This window comes from Lithobates pipiens, unplaced genomic scaffold, assembly GCF_037356315.1.
Source record: "Lithobates pipiens isolate NorthernLeopardFrog02 unplaced genomic scaffold, aLitPip1_a1.2 Scaffold_19, whole genome shotgun sequence".
Classification (NCBI taxonomy): domain Eukaryota; kingdom Metazoa; phylum Chordata; class Amphibia; order Anura; family Ranidae; genus Lithobates; species Lithobates pipiens.
The window spans coordinates 487,528,576-487,544,721 of NW_027507764.1; the positions used below are offsets into that span (position 1 = coordinate 487,528,576).

The 16,146-nt window shown below is 45.0% G+C and overlaps 1 protein-coding gene across 5 annotated transcripts in view; it reads left to right on the forward strand.

The window, feature by feature from the left end:
- LOC143997381 (carbonic anhydrase 13-like) overlaps nt 1-14,565 on the forward strand; it is a 107,598-nt gene extending 93,033 nt beyond the window's left edge. For all 5 annotated transcript variants that reach the window (XM_077492970.1, XM_077492968.1, XM_077492969.1 and 2 more), the window contains exons 5-7: nt 1,176-1,238; nt 4,551-4,706; nt 8,620-14,565. In XM_077492970.1, coding sequence (XP_077349096.1) covers nt 1,176-1,238; nt 4,551-4,706; nt 8,620-8,757 — 357 coding nt within the window. In that variant the 3' untranslated portion in view covers nt 8,758-14,565. The remainder of the gene's footprint in view (nt 1-1,175; nt 1,239-4,550; nt 4,707-8,619) is intronic.
- Nucleotides 14,566-16,146: the final 1,581 nt, after the last annotated feature.

Sequence of the window (16,146 nt, forward strand, 5' to 3'; positions counted from 1 at the left end):
GACAGGACACATTTCAATACATGCATGGACAGGCTGGTTGATCTAGTCGATCTATCTTATGTACAACCAGCATGTTGGAAAATGTTCTCTCGATCATAGCTGCGTATTCTGAGGGGGGGAAGTCTCCCCACTTTTTGGGCCCTTTCACACAAACGTTCTGATTGGGTCCACCTGTCCGTGTTTCAGGCGGACCTGATTGGAACCTCCATTTTCTTCTATGGAATGGCGGGTGTAAGTGGACATTTGTCTCCGTTTACACCCTCCTACAGCCAATCCGATCCACTATAAATAGACGGATGGGGACCTGTTCCCCTTCCATCCTGCAGATCGGAGGGCAGTTGTGTGTTTACATCTGACTGCTCACAGAGGAGACCAGACTGTCATCTACCTGCTCAGTGGGGAACAGAGGTCAAGTCCCCTGCTGAGCAAGCAGATCACAGGCATATAAAAGGATCCAGAGGATACAAAGGCCCAGCGAGAGTGATTCCCCCACCTGCATCAATGGCGGTCATGCATGGAGAGTCAAGTCATTTTCTTTTGTTCAACTTGCTGGTAGAACAAAAAAAAAAAAAAGATGTCACATATGGCCAGGTACTTCTCCTGTTATGCCCTGTACACACAGTCGGACATTCCGGCGGAAAAAGTCCACACACGATTGGATTTTCCGACATCATAATCCGATTGGACTTTTTCAGTCGGAATTTCCAACCATGTGTATAGGGCATTAGAAGAGATTGATTAAAAAGATTTTTTAATGGTCCAACAACTATATCACAAAGTTCTCTTAGAACCCTGGGATGAATACCATCAGGACTCACTGCTTTATTAAGCTTTTTCTTTTGTTCAACCCGCCGTTAGAACGGAAAAAAAAAGAATGACTCATGTATGGCCAGCTTGACTGACTGTATACCGTTTGATTATGGGGAAAAGAATCAGATATCTGGTTACAACAGTGGATCAAAGAGGGATCAAAGTGCACAGCATAAAAATGATTTTATCATGCAGAAAATAAGCCCTGTAAACATGTTGGTAAAACATTAGTTGATTAAATCGATGACTTTTATTTGCAGATCATAGTTCAGATTGGGTAATTTTTTTCTTTCATGTGCTTTGGTAATGATGGCTATCACACTACTTTAATTACAACCTGTATCTGTATCTGTGTTTTATTGCAGATTGGAGAACCAAATCCTGTACTACAAAGTATAATTGATAACTTGGACAAAGTAAAAACAAAGGTATATAACAGAAGCACCAGATGGAACAATCATACTTTAAATCTGGGTGCTGAGAGCCACGTTCCCCTTAAGGCACACACACACACACACACACACACACACACACACACACACACACATATATATATATATATATATATATATATATATATATATATATATATATATGTATGCACAGTATCTGGAGCCTTCCAAAATTTTAGGCCTAATGAAAATGGAAAATTCTAATTTTTTTAACTGCTCATTTTTATTCATTTTTATAGAAGGAGGAAAGGTACATTTTTTAATGTCTGTTTTCTTGCATTTAAGTCAAATTCACAACTGCGCAACCTTTGTCATGTCTGGTGACCTGTGCAAGCTTACTGGTTCTGGAACCTTATGCATAGATCTCAACTGTTCCTGATTTGGAACAAAGTACCTCTGCCCCCCCTTCCTCCTCATTGCCCCTCATTTTGGTCTGATCTATATAGTTTTTTTTTAAGTGTTTCATAGTGCTAAACCTTTCATCCAATTTCTAATTTGCTACATTTGTAAATAGCTAACATTTTTTTGTTTAATTCCCCTGTGTGGGGGTGTGGCAGGGTTGTGTCCTTTACATACTTTTGCTAATAGGTGTCCCCAAAAGGTTGGGAGTCAAATATTGAATAAAAAGTAGTAGCTGCTCTTATTTTATGAGCTAAGTTCACCTTTCCAAAGGTCATGCCTAAGGCCTATGTAGGAGGCTGAAACACGTTCATTTTTAGGAATTGATTCCTTTTTATGGTTTGATGGATTAAATAAACATATAAATAGCAATTTCGATGCCAATATGTCCTATTGCCGGATTTTTACTCCCTTTATTGGATTTTGGATGTTCAATACTATAAGCCCTTGTACACACGGTCGGAGATTCCGACAACCATATCCGTCGGATTTTGTCCGAAACTGTTGTATACACACCGTCGGACAAAGTTGTCAGAAAATCCGTCGTGATGACGTTATTTCGTTACGACGGGACTATGTTCACGCTAATAGCCAATAGCTTTGGTGTAGGAATTTGATCTGAGCATGCGTGGCACTTTGTCCGATCGGAATTCTCTACACATGATCGGAGTATGTCTGATCGGAGCATTTTGTCGGAAAATATTTCCAGCAAGTTGGAAAAGTTGGTCCGACGGATATTCCAACGGAAACAGTCCAATGCAGACCACACACAGTCGGAATATCCGACAAAACGCTCCGATCGGACACATTCCGATGGAATCTCCGACCGTGTGTACAAGGGCTAAGAGTCCGGCACAGACGTCTTGATCTCATCCTGTCTATCCTTATGGGATTTTGGGGTTGTAGCACTTCCTTTGTTGCTCTAGCATTAATTTGAATGCCCGTTGTCAACTGAGAATTTTGTCACCTGTAGCAAACCTGTCACTACAAAAAAGTACATGAGCTTCTTTGAGGCAGATTGAAGGCAGATTGGCCCTATAGACTGGGAAGTCTATAGGGCCAATCTGCCATAGCACTGCTTCTGTATTTCCAAATGACAGCACTCCTCTCCCAGTGGCCACTCTGATAATTTTGGTACACACACGATCTGTGAGAGCACAGGAGGAAGGGGGCAGGGAATCTGCACAGAGGAAGCTGCCTCCGGAACTGGCATGCTGCACAGACATCGGAGGACAACATGCTGTGATGTGAGTAGCATTTGGGACAGAGAAAAACTCTGTACTGGAATGGGAGGGACTTTGTGGGAGAAAAGTCTTGCCTTGTACTGGGGGGGGGGGGCTGGAGTATGGAGCGCTACACTAGAATCTGGGGGGGGGGAGCTGTGCACTCCTGCACTCTGCACCAACCTCACTCCTGCACACTGCACCCACCTCACCCCCTGGACTCTGCACCCACCTCACCCCCTGCACTCTGTACCCCCCTCACCCCCTGCACTCTGCACCTACTTCACCCCCTGCACTCTGCACCCACTTCACCCCCTGCACTCTGCCCTCACCTCACCCCATGCACTCTGCACCCACCTCACTCCTGCACCTAGTGCATCCCTGCATGTAGCGCACCCCTTAACCCTGCACTCTGTGCATAGCTCACCCCTGAACTCTGCAATCTGTATGTAGCGCACCCATGATCCCTGCAGTCTGTGCGTAGCATGTCTCTCAACCCTGCACTCTGCACATAGTGTTAACCTCAGCCCTGCACTCTGCATGTAGTGCAACCTCAACCTTGCACTCTGCACCTAACACCCCCCCCCCAACCCTCCACTCTGTAAATAGGGCATTCCCTGCACACTGTACATAGCGTACCCCTGAACATTGCTTCTGTACATAGTGCACCCTTCAACCCTGTATGTAGCACACCTTTCAACCCTACACTCTGTGCATAGTGCACCCCTCAATGCTAGTGCTAATTTGGTCACACCCGCAATTGTATGCAGAGATTAGGATGTGCAGTAACCTCTAGCAACCAATCAGTGAGCAATAATGATTTGCAGTAGCCTCTAGAAACCAATTATTGAGCAGTAATGATATTTTGTAACTTCTAGCAACCAATCAGCAAGCGGAAATGATGTGTTGTAACCTCTAGCACCCAATCACAATCGCTACCTGATCTAGTGCAGTAAACTTATTTTGAGTCTAGCTGGGGGTGGGGGCCCAACAAAATGTTTGGCCAGGGTCCAATCAATATTAAAGACGGCCCTGAAAATGCTTGTAATAATCATGCAAAACTCTCAAATAAAAACGACTGAAAATTGCTCTACACAGGTGTTAACAGGGTCTAAGATGCCTCTAAGATCATTGGGAGTTCATTTACAGGTGCGTTCGATCTGCAGCTGACATTCTGAACTGCATTTGACCTTCTTCTAAGCTTCATCAACCTACTTCGATTTTCCATTCCAAAAGAATGCGTGCACTGGCTCCTTCACATGCATTTTCTATGTTGTGTTGAATTGTTTTTAGCAACAAAAGAATATTTAGCAATATTGGCAGCTCTCAGTGCCAGAGCAAAAGGAACAACTGCAACCAGTCCCATGGGCTTAGGTGGCCCAGCCCTGAACCTAATTCAGGAATGTTTGTGTCTATTCTCCCATATTGCACTATACAGGTAACAACTTCAATGGTGGGTTTATTGCATAGAGAAATGTTTATGATTACAAACTTCTAAGATATGATAAATTTGTGAGGGTGGTGGTTGTTTGACTCATGGCCCTTGTCAATATTGCTACTTATAATTTGGGCAATACTAGTCATTAATAAAGTCGCATACCAGTAAAATTTATTTTCATCAGATGTTGTCATTTCAATTAACAAGTGTTGTAATTGTTCTTCCTAGAATAAAGAATCCCCATTTGAGAAATTTAATCTGTCAGATTTGCTACCTAAAGAGAGAACCTACTGGACATACCTTGGATCTCTAACAACAAGTCCCTACTTAGAATGTGTGACCTGGGTTCTCCTCCAGGAGGCGATCACCATCAGTTCAGAGCAGGTAGGAAGCTCATGATCTGTACCCTCTTCTGGGGAGGGGGTTATGAAAAATGCCCCCCCCCCCCATGGCATATTGCGCTAAACATGCAGGTAAATATGAGAACCAGAACCGTTGCTGAGTGGAAGAGTGGGATTGCTAAAAAATTGTCAGTACCTCCACCCAGGACAGGGCCTCTATGAACAGAGAGGAGTTCCCCTTCTGGGAAATGAACTAGCAATGTAAACAAAATAATTGGGAGAAGAGAAATTGCTGCAATCAGCTATAACATTAACCATAAACATATAGATGTACATCAGTATAGAAATAATGCAAGCTTTATGTAAAAAGAAATTAATAGCAGCCAATAGACAATAAGAAGAAATTAACAACACCCAATATACACACAGATTATCAGCAAAGGACCCAATAGGAATCCTGGTGGAATTGTGCACATATACCCTGGTATACAGTATATAGTTAATACCGGTAATAGAGATACCTCCAGATAACTTTTTCAGAAAAGTCCTATTGTGGGGGTCCCTGAGGATGGTGCAGCTTCTGTCTGTGTATCCGAGACCTGAAGACAAGTTCTGCGGTTATGAGACCCTCAAGCCGTTATCCAATAAGCATGGAACGCAGTCCTAGTTATCTGGCACTATGCATGTGCAATATTAATAAGGCAGAGATACTCAGTTTGTCACGAGGATTCAGCAATACACTCAAGAAGCTATGGGCAACTACAGCTAAACTATTAATACATAGAAATACTTGCATAATTGTTCTGGTAATAGTAGCATGGACAGGACATGTGACTGAGACCTTCTCTCACTCCCTCTATCTCCTCCTTCCAGGATCTTTTCCCAAAAACCTCTGAGTCAGGAAGTGACATACATAATTATACATTACAGTGTGATATTAGCAGCTAACAGTAGAGAGCAGCTTATCCCTACATATACATAGTCTGTACTTTGAGGAAACCACAGCTAACCACCTTCTGGAAATACTAGTTACCTGGTGGTCATGATGATTTATTAATGTTTTTGGTGTTTTCTGAGCCACTGAATGTTGCATGTGGCAAAGTAGGTCAGAAATCTAAAAACAACAAAAGACACCTCAATAGCATAACTACCAGGCAGCTAGTATTTTTAGAGGGTGACAACAGCAATTGCAGTCTAAATATTACTTAAAGAAAATCTGCTAGTTCGATGATTTCCATGTCAAACCAATGGTTTTGATACTTTGGAGCTGATTTACTAAAGGTAAATAGGCTGTGCACTTAGAAAGGGAAGTTTCACTTTGCAATAAAAATTTTCCCAGAGCTTGGTTCCAATCATGTGCACACAAAAATATATTTTTTATTTTCCTTGCACATTAATGTGTATTTTTTGCAAAGTGAAAAATTTACCACATTCACTAAGCATTCAGTAAGCCCCTTCGAGTTACTGACCCTGGATAAGCATGCAGATCAGAGTTCTAACTTAGTCACAATGCATACTTGTTCCAAGTCAGTGACTTGAAATGTACTGAAGCTAGAGAGAGCTAGGCAACTAGAATTTTCAGAAGTAGGACAGCAATGGCAGCCCGTATTTTTCTTTCCACGCATTTCTATAATGTAAGAATGGGGCAGAGAAAACTCTTATGTCGCGTACACACGATCAGACTATCCAGCGGACTTAGTCTGGCGGACAAACCGCCGGAAAATCCGCCAGACTTTCTGAACGAGCGGACCTGCCCACACACAACCGGACTATGACGGGACTATGGCGGGCCTAGTCCACCGTACTTTTGAAATAATTGGACTTGCCCACACACGGAGGAAAGTCCGTTCATTTTGAACAAGGCAGCAGGTAGACGGGACTAGCGAAGGAAGTCAATGTCGCCGCCTCCATGGGCGAGATTGACACGTTGCTGGCCCCATCACCTCCCCAAAGACCATATTAAACCCTTATCTGAGCATGCAGCCTGGCCGGTCAGGAAAAGGGGTGAGGACGAGCGAGTGCCCCCCCCCCCCCGAATCGTACCAGGCCACGTGCCCTCAACATGGGGGGTTGATGAGGACAAGGGCCTCTTCCTGACAACCCTGGCCGTTGGTTGTCGGGATCTGCGGGCAGGGGGCTCAGAATCCGGGAGCACCCTTTAATAAGGGGGCCCCCAGATACCGGCCCCCCACCTTATGTGATTGAGTATTGGGGTACAATGTAAATAAAACACAACAAACACAACAAAAATGTAAATAAAACACAACACAAGGTTTCAAAATAATTTATTGCACAGCTCTGAGGGTCTTCTTCCGTCTTGGGGGGTCTTCCCGCCGGACTCCTCCGTTTTCTTCCTTTAACTCTTTTACTAGTGGTGGCCTAGTCTTCTGTCGCCGCCACCTCTTCTTCTGACTTCGGGGGACTTGCTGGGACTGTGACATCATAATGGGCGGGGATATCACCCGGTGACCCCGCTCATTGTCCCTATATAAGTCGCCGCACACTGTGTCCCTGTTATTGCGGCCAGAGAGAGTGTCGAGTCAACATCTCAAGGAAGGAAGAAGAAGAACAACAAGAAGAAGAACAAGATGAAGAGAAGGTGGCGGCGACAGAAGATCGGGCCATCGCTAGTAAAAGAGCCGGAAGAAGGAGCAGACAAGAAAAACCAAAGAGGGGGACAAGACCCCCGAAGTTCGAAGAAGAGGCGGCGGCGTCAGAAGACCGGGCCACTGGTAGTAAAAGAGCTAAAGGAAGAAAGTGGGGGCCCGGCAAGAAGAATCAAAGAGGGGACAAGACCCCCGAAGAGGGGGACAAGACCCCGAAGTCGGAAGAAGACCCCCGGGCAGCGACGAAGAAGAAAGCCGGGCTCCTCCACTTGTAAAAGAGCTAGCAGAAGACAGCGGAGGGGTCCGACGGGAAGACCCCCCAAGACGGAAGAAGACCCCCGGAGCTGTGCAATAAATTATTTTGAAACCTTGTGTTGTGTTATATTTACATTTTTTTTCACCAGGTGAATGGGTAGGGGCCCAATACTCATTCACATAGGGTGGGGGGGCCAGTATTTAATAAGGGGGCTCCCGGATTCCGATGAGCCCCCCACCCGCAGACTCCGACAACCAACGGCCAGGGTTGTCGGGAAGTGGCCCTTGTCCTCATCAACATGGGGACAAGGTGCTTTGGGGTGGGGGGCTGCACGGCCCCCCTTCCCCAAAGCACCCCCCCATGTTGAGGGCACGTGGCCTGGTATGGCTCAGGAGGGGGGGCGCTCGCTCGTCCCCACCCCCTTTCCTGACCGACCAAGCTGCATGCTCGGATAAGGGTCTGATATGGACTTTGGGGGGGACCCCCACGCCGTTATTTTGGCGTAGGGCTTCCCCTTTAAGTCTATACCAGGTGACGGGGCCAGCAACGTGTCAATCTCGCCCATGGAGGTGGTGGCATTGACCTCCTTCACTAGTCCCGTCTACCTGAAGCCACGTTCAAAATGAACAGACTTTTCTCCATGTGTGGGAAAGTCCGTTCATTTCAAAAGTCCGGCGGACTAGCGCACAGACGTCCGGCGGACAATTTTTGAGTCAAAACTACTTTCTAAGTCTGCCGGACTTTTGAGACAAAAAAGTCCGCCGGAGCCCACACACGGGGCGGATTGTCCAGCGGACTCTGGTCCGGTGGACCAAGTCCGCCAGATAGTCTGATGGTGTGTACGTGGCATGAGTTTTCCTTAGTAATTACAGGTGTCTAGTTTTATTTATTTCTTTTGTAGCAGATTGTTTTGGCATACATGGAAATATTGATTCCTTGTCATTGTAAGGCATTAAAACCACTATCCCTCCGTGGCATCGACCAGCTTCCCAGTCCTTAGGAATCTTAGCATTAACACCAATAAATGGAAAGTATGGAAACATTTTAAATGAGAGTTACTATTTCTATAATCTTTCTCTAATCTCCATTCACAGCTTCAGCACTTCCGAGGCTTAAAACGCTCATCAGAGAATGAGGATGAAGAATTTATACTAGAGAACCACAGACCTCTCCAGCCTATTGAAAACAGATTGGTCAAATCCTCATGCAAACATAAGAATCATAAACCTTAAATCTACCTCTACTGCAATGTTATCGGGATTCGGGAGCTGCTGCCACATGAAGATAATCTAACTACGTCAGTTTCACTAGAAGACTAACCGTGTGCAATACTGAAAGCAATAGCTTCTCTGTTCACGGAGTTATCCACTTCCAGATGTTTTCTTATATTTTTACATTTTTTCTGTGAAATAACAAGTCTATGCCGCCATCAGTTTTTGCAGTGTTTGCAGTAAACTGCCTAGACCTTATACCCAGGAAGCAAAAACCATACTATGGACTTCTTGCTACCAAGTAGCTCTATTTACTTTTGGCAAAAATGGTTCTGTATATACAATATAAGAAACTTAACTTATTGTTGTATTGTAGCATGATTGTTTGCTACACTAATTTCATTATATATTTTCTACATTCAAAAATAAGAGGTTATTAAAGATGAATTTATTACATTTTACAAGGGTATGAAAAGTAGCAAAACAGAATGAAAAAATTTGCACGGGGTAGTTCTTTCTACATTGGGCAACTTCAGTCTATCAGAAAAAAAAACATTTCACTGGGCCAACTCCAGCTGTTAAGAGACCTGCCCGTCCTCAAATCTCCAACTTGCTAGAATGTTTAAATCATCAACTTTCAGAGCTGTCGCTGTTTAAATGACAATTGTGCAGTCATGCTACACTGTACCCAAACAGAATTTTTATCATTTTGTTTCCACAAATAGAGCTTTCTTTTGGTGGTATTTGATCACCTCTGCGTTTTTTATTTTTTGCTAAACAAGACCTACATTTTTGAAGGAAAAAACGTTTTCTTTTGTTTCTGTTATAACATTTTGTAAATAAGTTTTCTCCTTCACTGATGGGCAATGATAAGGTGGCACTGACAGGCACTGATAAGGCGGTACCGATTAGGTGGCACCATTGAGGTGGCACTGATGGGCACTGACAATGGGCACTGATAGGCGGCACTGATGGGCACTGGTAGGCGGCACTGATATGCAGCACTGATATGCAGCACTGATGGGCACTGATAGGTGACACTGATGGGCACTCATGGGTGGCACTGGTGGGCACTGATGGGCACTGATAGGCGACACTGGGCACTGATAGGCAGAACTGCTGGGCACTGATATGCGACACTGCTGGGCACTGATATGTGGCACTGATAGATGGAATTGATAGGCGTCACTGATGGCACTGGCGGGCTTTGAGGATGAGCAATGATTGGCAGCTGCCTGGGCACTGATAGACAGCTACCTGGGCACTGATTGGCATTTCCCTGGTGATCTAGTGGCATACCTGGTGGTCCAGGGTGGTACCAATCCCTGGTGGTCCTGGTGGTCCGGAGCGGGCATCCAATTAGCACAGACCCCCCCGTCAGGAGAGCAGCCGATCGGCTCTCCTCTACTCGCGTCTGTCAGATGCGAGTGAGGAAAAGCCAATCAACGGCTCTTCCTGTTTACATTGTGGCCACACATGGCTACAGACTCTTCTGGCCAGCTTTAGCACATCTTGCAACCCTGAGTACATATTTAGGAAATGCTGTATCACCAAATTGAGGACATGTGCCAAGCATGGCACATCTGTCAACTTTGCCTGTCTAAGGGCGGACAGGAGGTTTGAGCCATTATGGCACACCACCATTCCTGCCTTCAGGCGGCATGGTGTGAACCACCTATGGGTCTGTCCCTGCAAAGCTGCAAGAATCTCTGCTCCAGTGTGGTTTCTGTCCCCTAAACACACCAACTGAAGCACTGCATGGCACCCTTTAGCCTGACTCTGTGAATAGCTCTTTGAATGCTTAGGGGGCACCTAATGTTCATAGGACAATTCTGCAGAGGAGGGCATGGAGGTGGCGGCAGAGGAGGAGAAGGAGGGGGTAGAGCTTACAGGTCTGGCATCATCACCACCAGTTGTATGGAGACGTTGGGGCACAACAAGCAGCAGTACCGAGCCCTGTCCTGCATCTTTTCGAGTAGCATGCATTGTTACCCAGTGTGCTGTGAATGAAACATATCGTCCCACCCCATGCTTGCTGGACCACGTGTCAGCAGTAAGGTGGATTTTACGGCTGACTGTCTTGCCCAACGATGCCAGAACATTCCCTTCCACGTTATGGTAGAGAGATGGAATGGCCTTTACGTGAAAAGTAGTAATGACTGGGAACTTGCCATTGTGGTACAGCACATTGTGCGAATTCATGGAAGGGGCAGAATCCACCAGGCGGAAAGGCAGAAGTTGGAGAGCCAACAGCTTTGACAAGCTTGCATTTAGATGTTAGGCATGTGGGAGGCAGGGACTGTATTTTTTTGGTCCACTACAGCAGATGGGGCAGAGAAATTTGTCGGCTACAGTCTACAGCTGGTGGTGTGCAGATATGCTGCTAGGACCTGGGACATCCTGTGCTTTACCATCATCCCTGTCAGTGGAGGCTGCTGAGAGTTAATGACTCGGTATAGTAGGGGTGGACAGAATTGGTTAAAGAGGAGGAGGAGGGACAGATTTGTGCCCCTTTTGTGTGGCTTTTAAGTGCTCTTGAAAATGGGCTGAGTGGTTGGACGTTAAATGCCTTGTTAAGCATGTGTTACCCAAATGGCTGGTGTTTTTGCCACATTTGATGTGCCTGAGACACAGTTTGCAGATAGCAACAGTGTGATTGGCTGCAAATGTGGTGAAAAAGGCCCAGACAGCTGAGCTTTGGGGAGTGGGACTGGAGATAACAGCTGCAGAATGTGATGGAATAGGGTGGCTGCTGTCTACTCTTTCTGGATGTTGGCCTCCTTGGGGTTGTGACCCCTTACCTTCAGTTTCCTCCTCTGCTCTATCTGGTACCCAATTCGCATCAGTGACCTCATCATCATCGTCTCTATCTCCTCCATCATCATCATTACCACTGGAGACAGCCTGGCAATACACTGCGACTGGGGGAACGTGAATGCCAATTTGTCTACCAGTGTTCTCCCCTCTCTCTAGGCTCATGTTCGTGCCATCCTCAACCTGAGAACCAACATCTGAATCCAGTAATGGCTGGGCATCATTAAGGGGCAAGTGGCTGACGCTGTGGTCAAATAACTCGGCTGACTCCTTTGGCTTTGGCAGGAATAGATGTGGAAAAGGAGGAAGGTTTGTCCACTCTGGCAACTGCAGGGGACTGCACACTTGTCTCTGTTTGCATTACAGAGGATGAGGACAGAGGATGAGGATGCACCGCCTCTGCATGCTGTGACTGGATAGCACAGGCAAACTCACTAAACAAGGGAAATGATGCCCTGCCTGAGGACTGACCACCACGTCCACCTTTGCCTGTGGAGACATTTGTTGCTGGCCCCCTTACAGTGCCCAGACATTATTGGGAGGGAGGGGGTGGTGCTTATAAGCAAATGTAAAGAAGCACTTCAATCAATGTAAAGTGGTGTTTGGTGCACTTTAATTTGAGTACTCCCACTACACAGACACACTCCACGGATACACTATAATATACTGCAATATAATGCGCTAAACGTACAGTGGCATACAGAACTATATGGCGTTACACTTGCAGTAACGCACACGGAACTATATGGCGTTAAACTGGTAGTAATGCACACAAAACTATATGGCGTTAAAATGGCAGTAATGCACACAGAAGTAAATAGTGTTAAACTTGCAGTAACGCAAAACTATATGGCGTTAAACTGGCAGTAAAGCACACAGAACTATATGGTGTCAAACTTGCAGTAACATACAAAACTATATGGCGTTAAACTGGCAGTAACACACACAGAACTATATGGCGTTAAACTGGCAGTAACGCACACAAAACTATATGGTGTTAAACTGGCAATAACACACACAGAACTATATGGTGTTGAACTGGCAGTAACGCACACAAAACTATATGGCGTTAAACTGGCAGTAATGCACACAGAATTATATAGCGTTAAACTGGCAGTAACACACACAAAACTATATGACGTTAAACTGGCAGTAACGCACATAGAACTATATAGCGTTAAACTGGCAGTAATACACATACAAAACTATATGGCGTTAAACTGGCAGTAATGCACAAAGAAGTAAATGGTGTTAAACTGGCAGTAATGCACACAGAAGTAAATGGCATTAAACTGGCAGTAACGCAATCAAATAGACAGTGTTCAACCGTCACTACACTGATGCTATCTGAACTGTCCCTACTCTAGCTATACACTAATGTCAAGATTACTTAAACAGTCTCACTACACTACACTGACACTATCTGAGCTGTCCCTACGCTAATGTATTTAGGAATGACACGGTCTTACTACACTACAGTTAAACTATCTGAGATGTCCCTACTCTCGCTGTACACTATGCAAAGCTGAATGATGGTCCTCCTCACTACACTCACATTATCCCTAGACTGACAGTAAACTAATATTCTATACTGACAATTGAAGCAAAATAGCACAGTATAGCACACCAACTAACTAATGGCACTGAGCAGCCCTGTTCTATCTCTCTCCATGCAGAAATCACACTAAAAATGGCTGCCACTGAAAGAGTACTTTTATACTGTGGGGCTGGAATGAGCCATGATTGGATAAAGTCATAATGACAGTGTCCAATCATGACTCTGACAGTGCTCTGTGCCCTGATTGGCTAAAGCTTTCACTGCTTTAGCCAATAAGGGCTAGCAATGCACTGTTCAGCACCACAATGCATTGCGGTCTGTTCGGGGGTCAAACAAATGGTCAAACGACCTGTTTGTTGGGCTGTTCGCCGAACGTCCGAACAACGAATGTTTGATCTGAACTTATGTTTGTGACAAACCATTCGCTCATCCCTAATCAGGACCCACTTGCCCTTGGTTTACATGGACATGGAGCATAGAATATGATCTACAAAAAAAAGTACAGGGCAATGTAACATTTGTGGAGGCTGGAGAAGAAACAAAGAGAAAGGGGGGGGGGGGGAAGGAACCGTCCCCATGTTTCTCAGAATCCTGGACGGAAAAATATAAAAACTCCCACCCTGAGGAGACATATAATTGACTGACTCTGTGTCATTATATGACCCCCATGGGTGGAAGTTTTCATCTTTTCCCCTCCAGGGTTCCAAGAAACACAGGGATGGTTCCTTTTTTTTTTTTTCTTAGCCCTTGTACACATGGTCGGAGATTCCGTCGGAATGTGTCCGATCGGAGCGTTTTGTCGGATATTCCGACTGTGTGTGGTATGCATCGGACTGTTTCCGTCGGAATATCCGTCAGACCAAATTTTCCAACTTGCCGGAAATATTTTCCGACAAAATGCTCGGATCGGATATACTCCGATCATGTGTAGAGAATTCCAATCGGACAAAGTGCCACGCATGCTCAGATCAAATTCCTACATCAAAGCTATTGGCTACTAGCCTGAACGTAGTCCCGTCGTAACGAAATAACGTCATCACGTTGTGAACGATCGGATTTTCTGACAACTTCGTCCGACCGTGGGTATACAACAGTTTCGGACAAAATCCGTCGGACAAAATCCGACGGATTTGGTTGTCGGAATCTCCGATCATGTGTACAAGGGCTTACTCTTCTTGTTTCTTCTCCAGCCTCCCCCCTCCTTCATATGATATAATACATGTATAAAAATGGATAACAAATGTTGCTACATTGTGCTGTATGTTTATATGCTCCACGTCCATGTAAACCAAGGGCAAGTGGGTCCTGATGAAACACGGGATACATGTGAAACACATTGATCCACCAAGCTCTACAAATTGTATCATCATAATTATACTGTATACTTTTCTGCATATAGATAATTTTTTAACAAATCTATTTGTTTTATTGTATAAATAAAGTTGTATTTATTTTTATATTTCATTGGTAGTGACACCTAATCTCCCTAGTCCAACACCCCATGCTTGAATGATTGGAGGTGTGTCATTTTTATCTACATTATAGGTATTGCTGGGGGATGGTGTCCTATTTTTGAAAGACTTAGCCGCTGTACCCACATACTAATGTAGCGTTATGGTTACCACTGGTTACTAACATCCACCAAATCACCCTGCCTGCCAGACCCTCAGCTAGCACTTCAGAGACAATGAGCAGTCATTTGTGTAGTTTTGTCGTGTTTATTGTGGGATACAACTTGGATAGGGTGTGGGAAAATATGGGATGCCCATAGCACTTGATTCACATTTGTCGAAAAGTCACTAGTAGATATTGCTTTGAAGTGTTCCATCTCTAACATTTGCAGCATATTCCTCCTCCCCTGCACTGACTCCTGCAGAGTATCACTTCTCCTGTACAAATTTTCCACTGCAAACCCTGTTAGATTAACCCTGATTCACTTCCAGTACTATGAACAAGGATCACTCTGAATAATCCTAGCTTGATAGGTGTACTTTAAAGTCTCTTTAGTAGTGCTACTTGAACAAATCAATAAGCCAGAGGCACACAGCTCCTCTCCCTATGGTTCAAAGAATTTGGAAGCACCCCAGACTTTTGGATGTTACTACCAAAGTGCTTACTAGGCCAGGGGTACACGATACCTCCCCTCCCATTGGCCTAACACATGATAATAGGTCAACCACTGATACCAGCTAGTCCATGACTGCAAACGCTGTGTTGCCTGCTCACAACATTTTGCACTACTTTCTTCAATCTTCTCCTATACTTCTGTAGCACTGATTGCCTTCAAAGTACAAGTCCTGTGTTCCCCGGTCACAGCAGCTTGACTCCATCTTCAGTAACTTTCCTCTTGCTCCATTAGCACTGACCTTCTCCAAAGTACAAGTCCTGTGTTCCCCGGTCACAGCAGCTTGACTCCATTTCCATGGTGAAGGTCCTTGCCATGAAGTACATCTCAGTAACTTCTTCATCCCTCCTCTGCGCTCGGCGCATCCCCCCGTGGGGGATGCCCGAAACAGCAACTCAACACTCCATTCTATCTTTTCCTGCTGTCAGAACTCCTCCTTGGTGGCATGTGATCTCAGCTTATATGGGAGGCCTGCCCCCTGCCAATACTGAGAGGTAATTGGTCAGCGCTACTCACATGAGCTGCCTGCCACTCAGACTTCAGGTCCAACCCCCATTCCAGAAACATCTTTCTGAAGATAGGGGAGGCATCTCTGACTCAAAGTACAGGTGGTCACACCCACCACTGCACTGAACACTCCCCATCCCGGAATTACAGCAGACAGGCCCAGCACGCAGCATAAGTCTGCCTAAATTTACTTGCACATATCCCTGAACTTAAAATCCTACTCTAGCACCTACCTTCAGGTAGAGGGTGCTACATTAATTGGATAATTTCCCCTTTACCTTCTTGGCCACCTCCTAGCCATCAAATATAAATGTACAACAGATGTCTCTAAGATTTTTAGAAACCAGCTGAAACAGAATATTCATTGTTATTTTCAAAAATTTTAAGAGGTTGTAAACCCTCATGG